The sequence below is a fragment of the Physeter macrocephalus genome, chromosome 8 (assembly GCF_002837175.3).
Source record: "Physeter macrocephalus isolate SW-GA chromosome 8, ASM283717v5, whole genome shotgun sequence".
NCBI classification, from domain to species: domain Eukaryota; kingdom Metazoa; phylum Chordata; class Mammalia; order Artiodactyla; family Physeteridae; genus Physeter; species Physeter macrocephalus.
This window is the reverse complement of record NC_041221.1, coordinates 126,346,494-126,364,645: the sequence shown is the minus strand read 5'-3', so window position 1 is coordinate 126,364,645 and position 18,152 is coordinate 126,346,494. Positions and strand designations below refer to the sequence as shown.

Genomic DNA, 18,152 nt, shown 5'->3' with positions numbered 1-18,152 from the left:
TCCAGAAAGTGGGCATAGAGGGGACCTACCTCAACATAATAAAGACCATATATGACAAACCCACAGTAAACATCATTCTCAATGGTGCAAAACTGAAAGCATTTCCTCTAAGATCAGGAACAATACAAGGATGTCCACTCTCACCACTATTATTCTACATAGTTTTGGAAGTCCTAGCCATGGCAATCAGAGAAGAAAAGGAAATAAAAGGAATACAAACTGGAAAAGGAGAAGTAAAACTGTCGCTGTTTGCAGGTGACATGATACTACACATAGAGAATCCTAAAGATGCCACCAGAAAACTACTAGAGCTAATCAATGAATTTGGTAAAGTTGCAGGATACAAAATTAATGCACAGAAATCTCTTGCATTCCTAAACACTAATGATGAAAAATCTGAAAGAGAAATTAAGGAAACACTCCCATTTACCATCGCAACAAAAATAATCAAACACCTAGGAATAAACCTACCTAAGGAGACAAAAGACCTGTATGCAGAAAACTATAAGACACTGATGAAAGAAATTAAAGATGATACCAACAGATGGAGAGGTATACCATGTTCTTGGACTGGAAGAATCAATATTGTGAAAATGACTATACTATCCAAAGCAATATACAGATTCAATGCAATCTCTATCAAATTACCAATGGCAGTTTTTATGAAACTAGAACAAAAAATCTTAAAATTTGTATAGAGACACAAAAGACACTGAATAGCCAAAGCAGTCCTGAGGGAAAAAAAACGGAGCTGGAGGAATCAGACTCCCTGACTTCAAACTATACTACGAAGCTACAGTAATCAAGACAATATGGTACTGGCAGAAAAACAGTAATACAGATCAATGGAACAGGATAGAAAGCCCAGAGATAAACCCACGCACCTATGTCCAGCTAATCTATGACAAAGGAGGCAAGGATATACAATGGAGAAAAGACTGTCTCTTCAATAAGAGGTGTTGGGAAAACTGGACAGCTACATGTAAAAGAATGAAATTAGAACACTCCCTAACACCATACACAAAAACAAACTCAAAATGGATTCGAGACCTAAATGTAAGACTGGACACTATAAAACTCTTAGAGGAAAACTTAGGAAGAACACTCTTTGACATAAATCACAGCAAGATCTTTTTTGATTTATCACCTAGAGTAATGGAAATAGACAAAAATAAACAAATGGGACCTAATGAAACTTAAAAGCTTTTGCACAGCAAAGGAAACCATAAAGAAGACGAAAAGACAACCCTCAAATGGGAGAAAATATCTGAAAACGAATCAACGGACAAAGGATTAATCTCCAAAATATATAAACAGCTCATGCAGCTCAATATTAAAAAAAGAAACAACCCAATCCAAAAATGGGCAGAAGACCTAAACAGACATTTCTCCAAAGAAGATATACCAAGAAGATGGCCAAGAAGCACATGAAAAGCTGCTCAACATCACTAATTATTAGAGAAATGCAAATCAAAACTACAATGAGTTATCGCCTCACACCAGTTAGAATGGGCATCAGCAGAAAATCTACAAACAACAAATTCTGGAGAGGGTGTGAAGGGAACCCTCTTGCACTGTTGGTGGGAATGTAAATTGATACAGCCTCTATGGAGAACAGTATGGAGGTTCCTTAAAAAACTAAAAATAGAATTACCATATGACCCAGCAATCCCACCACTGGGCATATACCCAGAGAAAACCATAATTCAAAAAGACACATGCACCCCAAAGTTCATTGCAGCACTATTTACAATAGCTATGTCATGGAAGCAATCTAAATGCCCATTGACAGACAAATGGATAAAGAAGAAGTGGTACATATATACCATGGAATATTACTCAGCCATAAAAAGGAACGAAATTCGTTCATTTGTAGAGATGTGGATGGATCTAGAGACTGTCATACAGCGTGAAGTTAGAAAAACAAATATCATATATGAATGCATATATGCGGAACATAGAAAAATGGTACAGATGAACCAGTTTGCAGGGCAGAAATTGAGACACACATGTAGGGAACAAACGTATGGACACCAAGGGGGGAAAGTGGTGGGGGGTGGGGATGGGGGTGTGATGGGAGATTGGGATTGAAATGTATACACTGACGCGTATAAAATGGATGACTAATAAGAACCTGCTGTTTAAAAATGAAAATAAAATGCAAAAATTAAAAAAAAAAAAAAAAAGAACAGGTAGACAGCTACTACAATCATCAAGGTAAGACACTGTCGCTTATACCAGGGTGGCAGCTCTGGAGATATTGGGCAATAATCAGATTCTGGATGTATTTTAAAGATAGGGCTCATGTGACTTTACTGATATTTTGAATGTACAGTAAAAGAGTACTAAATGGAAAATGAAGACTCCAAAGTTTGTTGGTTGAAGCATCTGGAAATATAGAATTAACCTTTATTAAAAGGATGGTGTGAATAGAAGACTATTCTATTCTATTCTTCTTTCTATAAAGAAACAGTATGTTTGGAGGCCATGTGTGGGGGAAGAAAGCATGGCATGTATGAAGCAGTGAAACAAGGGCAATATCTGGAGCGCAGAGGAAAAGAGAGTGAGGTTTTATGTGAGGCAGGAGACAAGAGAAGGAATCATGCTAAAGAAGGTCTTGCTCAGCTTTTCATGTTGTGAAATTTGGTCTCTACCTGAAGAGTTATGGCAAGTCTCTGAAATACTTTAACTGGGAGATCAGAATGAGCCAGTTTGCACTTTACATAAAGATCTCTAGTTCTACTTCATGCTACCCCTTTACAGGGACACCCATCCCTCTCCCCCCACCCCCAACTCCTGGTAACCACTCATCTATCTGTTTTCCATCTCGATACTTTTGTGGCTTCAAGAATGTTATATAAAAGGAATCATACAGTGTGAGACATTTTGAGATTGGGTTTTCCTACTCAGCATAATGCTGTGACATCCACCAGGTCACTGCGTATGTTAAGAGTGTTCTGTGTACTGCTGCATAATATCCCATGGCACAGATATACCTCAGTTTGCTAACCCTGCAGCTACTTAGAACCTTTTTGATTGTTTCCTGCGTTTGGCTATCGAAAATAAAGTTGCTATGCCCATTTGTGTTCAGCATTTTTTTGTGGTTGCAAATTGTCATTTCTCTGAGATAAATAACCAAGACTGTGTTTTCTAAAGTGTATGCTTAGTTATTTAAAGAAACTGCTAAACTTATTTTCAGAGTGGCTGCTCCATTTTACCTTCCTACCAGCAACGCATGAGAGATCTAGTTTCTCTTCATCCTCACCAGCATTTTGTATTGTCACCCTTTTTAAATTTTAGTTTATCTCATTGGTGTATAATATCTCTATATTTTGAAAATATATTTTTATTCAGTGCTTGTGGTTGTTATATGTCAGTAAAGGTAGAAAAAACAGAGCTCTGAAATACCTAGAATATAAACTGTAAAACAATATTTACCACTATTGTAAAGCACCTTGCAAACCTAGAAGTCTACATAACTGAGATGGTGGCTATCTGGTTGGTCATACCTTCATCCATGACAGCGTGCCACTGAAGTACATGCTTTGGGTACGAAGTTCTAACACTATAGGCCTGACATTGCCAGTCTCTGAATCCAGGCAAACCTGCAGGACAAGGTGGATTCTCACATATTCTGTATTGTTTTCTGGGACCATTACAATCCCTTGCTTCAGAACCTAGCCTAGAAAAGATAGTACAAATAATCAATTTTATCTTTTTTTATGTTAACTACTCATTTAAAAAAATCAAAAAGCAATATGTTAATAAGGTATAATCCTTTCTATTAAATCTACTTTTGAAAAAGTGGACAGATTAAATGATTGGTAATGGTAGGAAATCCATATGTTTATTTAAAAATATACATTTTGTCCAATCTTTGAGCCATTTAATTTCCAAAATACATGAGAAACAAAAGCCCATTTGCCATGAAAATGATACAGAAGGGTAAAGGGCAGAGGTTGCGGGCAAAATAGAAAGCCTGCACTTCCCATGAAAGAGTGGGGCTAAGAATTATTAAGGAGTTGCTTCTAAGGTTTTCATATACATTCTTTAAAATCTCTTGTTGAGGAACTGGGCCACTGAATCCACACCAAAGTTAAAGCATAAAGCTGAAATGACTTTCTCACACATTTTCCTAGGATCACTCTAGGAATGATGGAGACAAGCAAGCTGATCTCGGATGCTATCCACACATGTGCTCAGCAGGATTTCATTTCTCATCATTCTTAGCTTCTACTGACATTCATGTTGCCCTCATTCCCTCTCTTTCTGAAGTCCTATCAGCTTCCGGCTCCTCTCACAGTTCCTTTTAATGGTGACTTACTTTTTCTAACACATCTCTCCCTGCTTATTTCAACACAATTTTTTATTTGATTTGTACTCAAAACACCACTCTGTGTAGTGTTTAATTATTTGTTCTTAGAAAGGTTGGTCTTATTTTCTTCTTTGAAGGGAGATCTTACATAAAATAATTTGAGGGACTTTTCTGTTTTCCAAAGTGGAGTGAGGTTTGAGAAGTTTCTTTGGCCCCCAACATGGTTTATCAGTAAAACCTTTTAATTTCAAACTTGAAGAAAACAATGCCCTCCCCCAATCCAGGAACTTTGCGTTTACCCAGGACATTTGCGCTCTCGACTGCTGATCCCAGAACTGCAGGTTCGGCTACAGGGACTCCACATGCTCCACTCTCCAGCCACGAGTCCAGGTGTTGAGGTCCTGCTGGTACACTCTCCAGCCTTACACCACTATTCCAAAAGTTATGTCTTAGGTGAACAAATCAGGGCACAACGGAAAATCATTCACTGGCCTATAGAGTCACTGGAATTGAGATTAAATCAGGTCTGCTAAGAGCCCCAAACGTGTGGAATTGAAAAAGACCAAAAATAAGTTGACACGTGCTTACTGTCATAGTAATACACTGGTCCAGTTCTCATGTCAGATCATACAGTCTTGTCATAAGAACAGCACACAGATATTTGTACTATAGCCCTGAGAATTCAGTACTTGTGACGGAGGTAGGGTGAAGAAGGAGTCTGGGGTTGTACAGCCAGGAAGAAAAACTAATACATTTTAAGAAACATAACAATTTAAAAGAGAGGACCAAAAAAGCATAGGGTCAAGTATCAATATAAGAATGGTACGTAAGATATAAATGTCTTTAACTAGAATGAAGCAGACATTTTAGCAATTTAGCAATTGTGATTTAAACTGTCAGTGATTCAGGGTACTCTCTTTCCTTGTAACTTAAAAAAAAAAGAGAATGACTCAATTTTAGCACTTTCCTTTATATTGGTTTTTCTTTTTCTGAAATCTGTCAAATTCAAGCATTAACATTATAGCAAATTTTCTTTCAAAAGCTGTTTATTTGAAAGACTTGAACAATTAGACTTTTTGAAATTCTGTCATTTCATTCCAATTATTCTATAGGTTATTTGGTATCTATTAACTGAGAAAGACAGCAAAGAAAGAAGAAAGGAGTGTGTTCATCCTCTTTTTTATATTTATTTTATCATTAACTTTAAACAAAAACAGCCAAAGAGGCTGTTTCTGTGGTCACCAAGGAACGGTTACCAGGACTTTGTGGACAGATTATTATAATTTCTCTTATTCCTGGAAAATCAGATCTATCATGATCATAGCAAACATATTAAAGGTAAAAATTAATTAAACAAAACCATGTTGGAAATAATAAGTAAAGATTAAAAAATTTTAGATAAATGATTGTACAATCACAAGGGTTGAGCAAGCTGATCCTTCCAGTCCTAAACGATATTTTGCACTAATGGCAACATGATTTATAAGGGATTTTGAAGAAATTATAGCAGCTCTCTGATTCTTAGTTTTCCCATTTCAAAATGTGAATGATAATCGTATTGATATTTACCTAATAGACTTTTCAGAGGTTGAATGAAACTAAGCACAACACATAGTCCTTAGCAAAGATTTAATAAAGATTAACTATAATAAAAATACTAATAACAAATTACATATCATTATATTAATTTTATTAATAAGTTTCCAGAAATCTCACCAAAATTCTATTCATTCTGATCTTAACTGATCTGTTTCTTTAAAACTTAATTTGATAATATGTTTTTAAATGCTGTTTTTAGAAGACAGAATTTAGAAAACTATGCTATGTAGTTTTGTGTGAGCCTAGTTAATGCTTTTCTATGCAATAAAATGATCAGTTCCTGCAGATTTTCTCTAATAATGTCAGATTTTAAATTCTACCTCTTTTGGATTCAAGGAGTTTTAAATCCAGGCTTGGGAAAAAACAAAACAAAACCTCAACAACTCAGAGTGTATTGACATGCTAAGATTGTCATTAAATAAATTGAGATTTTATATGAAGATTCAGTCTGAAAATTGAAAAAGGAGGAAAAAAAACAGACCTTGTGAAAACTTTTAAACAACTTACTGGTTTTAAGGATTTAATGATGTTATGCCATTCAAGGAAAAAAAAAATCCAGTGTGAAAGCTGTCAAACTTCAATTGGTCAAGTGGTTTTGGCCGAGGTGAAGGGTGTTTATTTTTCCCCTGAGTGCATATCACAGCTCCTCGCCCATTTAGCAGTAAGCTGGCATTGAAAGGCTGGGCTAGAGTTCACAGCTGACTAAAAATATTCTGGGAAAGACCCAGATCTAGACTTGCACGTCATTTAAACTAGACACGTCTGGCAGATGAAGAGAAATGGAAACAGATATGCAAGCCAAATTTGCATACACAAATAAGAGAAATTTAAAGAAAGCATAGTATAATAGTTAAAGTTCATCCCCTTGCAGATAACCAGATCTCTGGACAGAACTATGGAGAACCTGCTTTTCTGTCTTCTAGGTGGTGCTGTGTTTCAACACTGGGCAAAGTGTTAAATGTTTTGTTTAAACATTAAAAATGTTTTGTTTAAATTATACAAAATATTCTATTGGGTTTTACATAAAATGATCCTAATTCTGCTTTTCATGAATTTTCTAGCAGGATGTTTTGTTTCATTTGTATTTTTTAGCTTCAAAAAATTATATTATGCATGATTTAAAAAACTCAAAATTTCTCATATCGAATAATTCAGTCTGATTTATGAAAATGCTAAGGAAATATACAATATAGTTTATTTCTGGGACAGTACATGACCTAAAAAAGTTTGACTATATTTCTATTCTCTCAAATTTCTATGGGAATATGTCTAGGAAGTTGATGAAAACGCCCAATTGGAAGAGGTTCATGAAGATGACAAAGGAAACATTATTCTCTAAACAAATCTTCTTGTACATACATTGTTAGATGAAAGAAGAGGAAGAAAGAAGGCACTAAACTGTCTCCATATGCAAATTTGTGACTGTAAGGATATTACATCCTTCATTTTTTCAAAAAAGAATGATGGTGGTAATTTCATCCTTTAGGAACTTAGGAAAGTAAATAATTGAAATATATTATGTAGCATCCTTCAAAACAGTCTAAAATTCTAGTAAGCTGGTATTTAGCTTTCCTTCCCCATCCTCCAATTCCTAGAAAATATTTTAAGTAAAAAACATACATTTCTTGGTTTTAACCAAATCATTTATCAACTCTTGGACCTCTGTTAATATAAATGTAAATACAGATGACAGTAGAGAAAAGGAGAAGAAAACAGGCTGCTTTTGATTTGTAAAATGCTGTCTATAAATAGTAGATAAATCCCTATCTTCAAAATCATTTTGAATTGGGACTTCCCTGGTGGTCCAGTGGTAAAGAATCCACCTTACAATGAAGGGGACACAGGTTCGATCCCTGGTCAGGGAACTAAGATCCCACATGCCGCGAGGCAACTAAGCCCACAGGCCACAACTACTGAGCTCATGAGCCTCAATGAGAGAGCCTGCGTGCCACAAACTACAGAGCCCATGCGCCTTGGAGCCTACGTGCCACAACTAGATAGAGAAAACCCACACGCCACAACTAGACAGAAGCCCATGAGCCGCAATGAAGAGCCCGTGCGCCGCAACTAAAGACCCGACGCGGCCAAAAATAAATTCAAAAAAAATCTCTTAAAAATATCATTTTGAATCATAGAATTCTGGTCAGCACCTTCTCAGACTTAATTATATACTCTTAGATGAACTAGTTATACAGCTAAATTAACATCACTAGAGTGTAACACATTACAAAATTCTCAGCTTTGTTTCTTGGTTTGCCATGTACTGAGCTAGCAGTGTTTAGCGAGAGGTTGCAAGCATCCAAATATTTTATCCCTACAGCCCTCAACTGCAGAGTGTTGGAAGCTATTGTCATGATGGCTCCTACAACAGATGGATAGTTGAAGAAGCCCACATGGCCTGAGGAACTGAGAAGTTCATTAGTTATTTCAATACACAAAGCATTACAGAACCACTAAGAGAATATCATTAGCACAATTATAGGGAAATAAAACATTTACGTTTAATGAGTAATTAAAATTTTGATTGCGGAAAGAATAAGTTTATTTTAGAGAACTAAAGAATGCAATTTATTCTCATAAATATCCGAAGAAAAAAATAGTAGAAAAATATTTAGGACACCGGATTATAAAAATGAACAGATTTTATATTGCTAATGAAGAACTAAGTAAGACAAATGGGTTGTGTGATGTTTGAAGACATGTGGCTGAATATTTGGTTATCTCTATTTATCACTGCTTTTGTGTTTCAAGGATGATGGAAATTATTGCTGGTGCAGAGTTTTATGACTCAAGCAATAAATTACTCAGCATAATACCATGAGGCTTGCCCAATATACATACATTATTGTACTTTTGTGTATAACTTAAAAATAAAACAAATCCAAATTCTGACGCTCCATATAAGCTCACAGAAAACACATTTGGCAGTCTGTAAACAACTGACTGATATTCACAGAAGTTCTCTTTCAATGAACCATTTTCTTACTGATTATATCTAGTGATAACATATTTCTAGTCCTTTTTTATTATTTGGGATAACATATTTCTAGTCCTTTTTTATTATTTGGGACTTAATTTGTACATTTTTCTTTTTCTCATTAAAGAAATCACAGAAGTAATATGACTACATGCTGTACATTTTTCTTTTTCTCATTAAAGAAATCACAGAAGTAATATGACTATATGCTTATGTCAAACAACCCAGAAATGTCAGGAGAAAAGTTATATTCACCCTCACTTCCCATTGCTTTATTCCATCCATCAATTCCACATCCCTCCCAAGAGTCAACTGCTAATCATAGTTTGGCATTATATTTTCAAACCATTTTCTATGAGTTTAAAAATATATACTCTGTGTGTATACTCACATCTGTATGCAAATTGTTTTTTTCCCTAACTCTCAAATGGTATCATATAAAGTATCAGTTTTTTCTGACATGTCTCTATACTAACTATCATGTCTTGTAGATGTTTTCAATTTAATACATACATATTTACCTCATTCTTTTAACAGCTACACTGGAACCATTCCTCTCTTGATGAATATTTTTGTTGTACATTTCCCACCACAGCAAGTTGCATCCTGACATAAGCATGTGTGTGCGTGTGTTTGTGTGTGTACATGCACACGTGCCTATCTTTTTGCACAGGTGTAAGTATTTACTTAGGACAAAATTCTAGAAGTGGAATTGCTAGATTTCCATTTCTGTCCATTTTTCAAATTGATGTGCTTTTAAACTAGCCCTCTACATAACTTAATTTTTTTCACTAAGTAATTCACTCCAAGTATCTTTATGTTGTTGATTCTTTTCAAATGTAATAAAAATTCATGTTCTTCAGAGGCAAGTTTTCTGATCTTACATCTAATGAGTAAAGTAATAACTGTTCTACTCTCCCTTCATAGAATAAAAATTAGAAAATTATGTAAACTATTGAATGGTTATCTTTTGATTAAATTAACTGTAATTATAAGTTTATATGGGATCTAACGCCTTAATATTCTTCAAAAGAAAATTAATTTTCAACAGCAATTGAAATGATCTGGAAATGTATACTAATACATTTCCATAGCCTTATGAAACACATTAGATTAAACAACTTAGACAGCCAAATGTTTACTAATCCCCCAGAATATTTTATTTATGATGCTTGAAATGACAAGGAAAAACTATACCTGGTGGCTCTCCTAAGACAATATTTTATACTTTAAAGGATTCATTAGCTCTGAGTTTTATTATTTATGATTTATTTGTGAATCTTTTACTTATGTGTTATTTAATAGTAAAATATTTCATTTTTGTTAAAGTAATACATATATCCAAGTCTCCACATTGTCATAATCAACTATAAAAATTACTGCATTGATATTTTAAAAATCCATGGATTTGCAAAAATATAAGTGTTAAAATTGAAAATAGAGGAAATGCTGAAACTTTATATGTACTGAAAGTATTACACTGGTGTTAAGAAAGATACATATGTAACTGGCAGAAGAAAATGTCTTACCAGTTACACTCATAACTAGTAAGGAGAAAATGCAAGTTTCTTAAGTTTCACTTAATATTCTTATTAATTTCAGGCAGCACCAATGACTTACCTTACCAGTGTCACAATCGGTTCCGTCCATTGGTGGATCTAGTTTGGTTCTGCATTCTTTTTCCCCTTCTACCTTGCACCACAACCCTGTGCAAATAACATGCTGAAAACAAGGGTATAATAACTAATAAGGGGAAGGCATCACATTTTTGAGGTTAAGTCAATAAGGTTTGAGAGAGCTCTTTTAACAGAACATCAGAAATGATTTGAAGAAAAATATACTTTAGGTACTTTTAATATTAAACTTATAATTGAAATAGTGTATGGCTTATTTATAGTGATGAGAAGATTGATAAAAATAGAAAATCTGTTTAATAAATTTAACTATTTTAAAATTTCTTTAAATAAAACACATGTGATTACACAAGATTAAGTAGGTACAGCAGAAAACTGCAAGCTAAAAATCATTATTTATACCATTATATGAACCAGGTTGGAAAAATTAAAGTAATGAGCTTACGGTATGAATTTAGTGCCTTCTATCTTAAAGCCTGTCCTCACTTATGCTTTGCTGTATGCCGACAAGCCATGTTAGTACTTCATTATTTCATCACATAGCCTTGGCCCCTGATGCAATACAGAGACTCTCAATGGGCATATTTCTCTTGTTATCAGTCATTTTTACCTCAGTATGAATGAGCTCTAGGTACCCAGAATACATTTAACTTTTTCTAGGGAAAAGTTGAGGGAACAAACAAAAAATAGTGAGATAAAACAGCATAAACACAACACTGAAAGAAGAGAACTCTATACTTGTGGCCACCCAGAGACAGATAAAGAGGCAAAACTACCACATTCTTAAGGACTTTCTATTTCTATAGGATGGCTGAAGTTTTTTAGATACAAGCATGTTATTAACAAATTACACAGAAATATCAAATCCATGCAGCATACTTAAAGCGACTGGAGTAATCTATCTTGAAGATGATAGTGTGACTACCTATCCAGATATTTGGAGTAAAGGCTGGAAGAAAGCAGATTGATAAGGACAGAACAAGTAAGTGTTGATGTGAAAGACAGTCTTGAAAGGGTGAGAAGACCAGTCAGATGGGAGGAGGCATATAAGGGTAGGGAGTAGAGAACAAGATTTTAAAGACAGAAAAACCAGATCCTGAATGCCAGGACTCCATATTTGGAGGGAAAAAGAAATCATTCAGCAGTTGACCAGCAGGTTGATAAGATAAAAAGGCTATTTTAGGGGGTTTACTCTGGCAGTGGTGTTCAAAACAAACTGAAAATCACTGTAAAGTTAAAATTAACTCATGACTCAAATCTACTAAATACTTTGGGAATCATAAATTTAAACTAAGATTTCAAGCAGGTCTATTACAACTCTCCGAATTTCTTACAACTCCCCAAATATTATTTTCCTATTCTTTCTTTATTTAAAAATTTAGATTTCTGAAATGTTTGTAAGCTCTTGAAAATTCAATAGTCTGTGGCAGGAGTGTGATATATTCTATTTACACTATTTTATGTGCTGTGACAGATAGTTTTTCTGCTTCAAAATATTTCATACAAATATATCTTATTATATTTAGGATATGATTTAGCTTAATCTCTGTGCTTTTATTTCACATATCATTTACCAAAAATTCATCCGGGAACTAATTTTAAAGAATGTCTAAATGAAATAGCTTCTCTGCAATATTTTAGACTCTTGAAAATAAGCAGAGAGGTTAACTGTTTATCATGTACTTTTGTGGACACATTTATATTTGAATTAATAGATATCTAACCTGAGAATTGTAGTTCCTAAAAGTTTTTATTTTTTTCTCCAAGACATTCTTGTTAATGATATTTTAGAATTATGGGGTCAAATGCTGGATTTTCTACCAAAGAAGAATTTTGCTTTATTAATATTCAATAAGGCTTAGTTATGCTATAACATGAATTATTTTAGTCAAGTTCATTAGTTAACCAATGCATACTGAACTAAAAAACAAATCTTGTCTATGCTGTAGTTTTAAAATCGTACTTGCTTGTTGAACTTTGTGGTGGTCTAGCTTCTGACCTTCCACCATTATCTGCTATTCAAAACAGCAGGTACTCTGATTCCCACTTGAGGCACTGAGAGCATAAAAGCAAATCTGGCAGCCTTTCAAGATAAGCACAGTCATACAGAATATATCTCTCATAGAGGAGATCTCTTTACCCTTTATATTCTACAGTTCTGGGGATCTTTTGGTAAGTAAATTATAGCCTCATTCTGAAAGATAACTCAGATTCAGGATTCAAACCAAACTGTAAAAAGTAAAGCAATAAAATCGTGAAGAAATGGAATGGACTGTTTTCTCCTTGAGAAGTGCAACATCTCAGATGCGTGATGTTAAAGCTATGTAATACCAAGCCCTTTCTTAAGAGGAGCAGGACTGGGTATTTTGTTAGAACCAAACACTCTGTATGTTACACAGGCCAGAGTCAAATCTTCTTTTCAACTTAATTACTGAAATCACTTACCATGTCAATTAAGAAAAGAAATTCAAAACTTAAAATGCTGTGTACAGGAATCCAGGACAGAAATGTACAACTCAGCATTCCTTGCAAACTAATAAAAATAATACAACATTCCTTTTTTATTCCTCTATAATAAGAAATGACCCTTAAAAGCATATATAAATTTGGATGTTTATCTCAAGAAGCCTTTCAAAAAGTTTACATGAAAAAAAAATATTTTCAATGGAATAATTTAAATGGACATGGATTAACTGTCCATGTATAGATATCATAAAATTTATCTTCAAAGACAACCTGTGCCCATGTCTTTCTTTATAGCAAATAGTTCCATTAAGATGTTTTGAATTTTATCTTAAAATAAAAAAATCTTAAGTGCATATGCATGGAAGTAGCAATTAAATCTCAGACATGTAACTCCTTGTTCGTCCATAAATTATCTTTCAAACTACAATCTCAATAATGTAACATTTGACTGCAAGTGTAATTCAGTATGGAATAATATTTTCAAAAACAATCTTTTCTATCACAGAACAGCTTGGTATTATTAAGGATGGAAGAGAGGAAAAAAGTAAGGGAGAGAGAAAGAGAAGTATTAAAAAAATAGAATACAAAGACTCAAAAGAAATTAAAAAAACTGAAATCTAGTTTTTTATGAATACTAATAAAATTGAAAAATAATCAAGAAAAAGAGAAGGCAAAAATAAACACTATTAGGAATAAAAAATGAAGGTATAACTACAGATGACATAAAGTTTAAACAGAAGTAGGAAGACATTATGAACAACTTTATGCCAAAAAACTTTAGAATGAATATGAAATGTAAAAATATTTTAAAAAAATTTACAAAAAGCTTGCTAAAATGGACCTAAGAAGAAATAGAAAAGCTGAAACTATTGTCTAACCATAGAATAATTAAAAGTGACTGTTAAAAATCTTCCCACAAAGAATACATCTGATCCAAAAACTTAAATTGTCAATTTACATAAACTGCCTAGAGAACAGAAAAAGAGGCAATATTCCTAAACACACTTTATGATACCCAAACCAGACAGGAGTTTTAAAAGAAAATGAAAATAGTGATCTACCTTATTTACAAACTTAGATTTAAATACTCTACACAATTTTTAACAAACAGAATCCAGCAATCCATGAAAAAAGGTAAGGTACCATCATGATCATGTTGGGTTTTTCTTGGAATGCAAGGTTACTATAATATTAGAGATTTGATTAACATAATCAAGCACATCAAAAACTTCAAACTCTATGATTTTTGTATCTCTAGATACAATGCTTGTGACACAATTCAACATCCATTCATTTAAAAAAAAGTCAGCAAACTAACCACTGAAGAATACATCTTCAAAATTAATGGACCTCTATAAAAATCTACAGCAAACATCGTTTAAAAACCGTGAAATGTTGAAAGTTTCCTTTTAAGATTAGGAAAATAGCAAAGATGGCATCTTGGCACAAACATTAAAAAAGTGAATACATGATGTATTCAAAGTGGTAAGAGGAAAAAAATAACTGTCAATCTAGAGTCCTGAACTCAGCTAAAATTTTATTCAAGACTGAAGGTTAAATAAAGACTCTTTCAAGGAAACAAAAACTGAGTGTTTACCACCAACAGATCTTCCCAAAAGGAACTTCTTAATGGTGTATTTCAAGAAGAATATGACCTCATAGGAAAGGGCTGAAAAGCACTTGTGATCAAAGAACCTGACAAAAATGAGGATAAATCTAAATAAAGATTGATTACATAAAGCAATAATAATTGGACTTTAGCCATTATTATTAACCTTTTTAATGGGAAGAAATACTAAAAATCTAGCACACTTACATCTCAAAAACTTTATCCCTTAGCAGAAACGATTTGACCACTGTCAGTTAAATATTTAAATTTGATGTCTTCTCTTTTACCTCCTTCACTCCATATACTTCATGACTGCTAGAGGTAGGTGTTGAGTAACAGACATGGAAGAAAAATGTAGTCTATGCATAGCCAAAAAATGAAGCAGCGCGCTGCAAAGGACCCCTCAATAGAACACATCTTAGAGTGTTAAAGAAAATCAAGGAGTACGAAGAAATTTAGAGAAAGGAGAACTGTCAACACCTAGTTAATGAAGCCCCAAAGAAAAGAAAAAAAAGTGGGAAGGAACTATTTGAAATATTTGAAAGAAAAATGATGCAGAATTTCCTTGTGTGAAAGAGAAATATAAGATAAAAATATTCCTCTTCTGGAATGGTGGAATAAGTTCCCAGAAGACCAACCCTCCGGCAGCTAACAACCATAAACTGTAGAACAAATGCAAAAAACAACTTCCTGGTGGTTCTGGAACGTGAACAAAGGCAGGTAAATTGTTTAGGGGAGCTGACTGGCATAAGTTGAGTTCACCATCTTTATGGCTTTGACCTGATAGTGGTTTGTGGTCATGGCATGACACAATGGCTAAAGCAACATATGCCATCTTTTTAGACTCATGAAGACAGAAACTGATGTGGTCAAAGCTGTCAAAACCTGAAGGGACAATCCCAAAAGGAAGAGAGTCAGAGAAGTTTAGGTCTTTAGATGGCACCTGTGCCATACATGCAAGGGACACACCCCAAATAGCCCAGATAAGGAAAGAGTGAGCTGATCCAACATATGAGGTGCTATCCACAGTAGGCAAGATAGTTTCCAGTTTGAGTCTAACAAACTTAATTCCCTGTGAAAACAAAAACCAAAACACTACTTGGAGGAATATAACAGAATCCAGAGTATCTGATGCAACAGGGGTCAGCTAACTCTTTCTGTAAAGTGCCAAATAGTATACAGTTTAGGCTTGTGGGCCTAAACATGATCTCTGTTGCAACTATTCATCACTGTCATTGTAGTTTGAAGGCAGCCAAAGAGAACATGTGAACAAATGGGGGTGACTGTGTTCTAGTAAAACTTTATTTACAAAAATAGGCAGCCAGTCCCTACCCCATAGTTTGCAAAAAATTAATGTATTAATATATAATATGTTAATGTATTAATATTGTAGAATAAAAACATATGTGTACACAAATAATCATTCACAAATCTTCTGAGTAGGCTTACTCATAATAGCTAACATCCCAGATGTCTACTAAGAGGTGAATTGATAAACAAAACAGTTACATACCAGTGGAATACTATTCATCAAGAAAAAAGAACTAATTACTCACACACATAAAAAGATACAAAGAATGTCTGACTTTTGAATGCAGAGGAAAATGTGGTTTCTGCAATGTAAAGTAGGAGAGGAGAACAAGAGTAAAAAGTAGAGCATAAATAAGAAACACAAACACAAAATAAGCTGACAATAAAAATCCTAAAAAACATTAATTTAAATCAATGTAAAAAATGTTAAACAAGCTGATGAAAATACCAAAAAATGGTTACATTGGTTTAAACAGAAAAATATAAAATCTAGCAATTGCTTTTCTCTATTAAACATACCCATCTATCCATACCCATATTTGTATTTATGTTTTATTTGGAAAGTTGAAGATAAAAATATGACAAATATTAGCCAGGATAATGGTTTTAATGCCAGACAAAATAGATTTTAAGACACAAGTCATAAAAAATGCAGAAGAGAAAAACAGATCAACAGCTGAAAAACCATAAATATGTATGCACCTATAATTCAACATTATATAAGGTAATAACTGACAGAAATACAAGGAAAAATAAATAAATAGGTAGTTTGAGTTGGATATTTTAACACGTCTGTCAGTTACTAATGGATCAATCAAACCAAATAAGCAAACAGATATTTTGAATAATAATATTAATATACTTCATCTAAGATCTAGTGACAGATAATGAACTTCAAAAACCACACATTCTTCAGCAGAAGACCTAAATAGACATTTCTCCAAAGAAGACAAACAGATGGCCAACAGGCACATGAAAAGATGCTTAATAGCTAATTAGTAGAGAAATGCAAATCAAAACTACAATGAGGTATCACCTCACACCAGTCAGAATGGCCATCATCAAAAAGTTTACAAATAATAAATGGTGGAGAGGGTGTGGAGAAAAAGGAACCCTCTCACACTGTTGGTGAGAATGTAAATTGGTGTAGCCACTATGGAAAACAGTATGGAGGTTCCTTAAAAAACTAAAAATAGAGTTACCATATGATCCAGAAATCCCATTCCTGGGCATATATCTGGAGAAAACTCTAATTTGAAAAGTTACATGCACCCCAATGTTCATAGCAGTACTATTTACAATAGCCAGGACATGGAAGCAACCTGAATATCAATTGACAGATGACTGGATGTAGAAGATGTGGTGTGTGTATGTGTGCACATGCGTGTGTATATATACATATATATATATGATGGAATATTATTCAGCCATAAAAAAGAATGAAATAATGTCATTTGTGGCAACATGGATGGACCTACAGATTATCATATTAAGTGAAGTAAGTCAGACAGAGAAAGATAAATATCATATGATATCACTTATATGTGGAATCTAAAAAAATGATACAAATGAACTTATTTACAAAACAGAAAGAGACACACAGATATAGAAAACAAACTTATGGTTACCAAAGGGGAAAGAGGGGAAGGGATAAATCGGGAGTTTGGGTTTAATGGATACACACTACTCTATATGAAATAGAGAAACAACAAGGACCTACTGTATAGCACAGGGAACTATATTCAATATCTTGTAATAACCTATAATGGAAAGGAATCTGTAAAAGAATATATATATACACATACACACACACAAAAAACAAAACAAAAACAGCACAACTTAATTCGAGAACTTAATGGATTCAACCACTTCAAAATTTTTAAATGACATTGTATAAAAAGTTAACACACAATGACATACTTTAAGGAAGTGTCACCTAGAATACAGACTATAGAAAGAACTCCTGCAAATCAGCAAGAAAAACAGAAAGTTTAAAAAATGGGCAAAATGTAAATAGGCAATTTACAAAGATAGAGACCTAAAAAATAAAAGCCCATGTCAATAAGAAGTTGTGAAAAAAAATTAGTCCTAAGGAAAAAAATTAAAGAGCTAGATTATCTAGACAAATAATGTGCCATCAAACTCATGTACTCACATACTAAAGCTCAAAGAATAGGATGAAGCTTTGACTAGATGGCAAAAGAGGCAGATTCAATTCCTGGTAGCTTTAACCCACCATAA

At 33.7% G+C, this 18,152-nt stretch overlaps 1 protein-coding gene across 1 annotated transcript in view; it reads right to left on the bottom strand.

The window, feature by feature from the left end:
• Positions 1 to 18,152, bottom strand: part of ADAMTS19 (ADAM metallopeptidase with thrombospondin type 1 motif 19) — a 307,854-nt gene that overhangs the window by 105,733 nt on the left and 183,969 nt on the right. The window contains exons 11-13 of the mRNA XM_024123327.2: positions 10,512 to 10,613; positions 4,615 to 4,745; positions 3,510 to 3,682 (exon numbers count right to left, since the gene is read on the bottom strand). Of these exons, the coding sequence (XP_023979095.1) occupies positions 3,510 to 3,682; positions 4,615 to 4,745; positions 10,512 to 10,613 (406 nt within the window). The remainder of the gene's footprint in view (positions 1 to 3,509; positions 3,683 to 4,614; positions 4,746 to 10,511; positions 10,614 to 18,152) is intronic.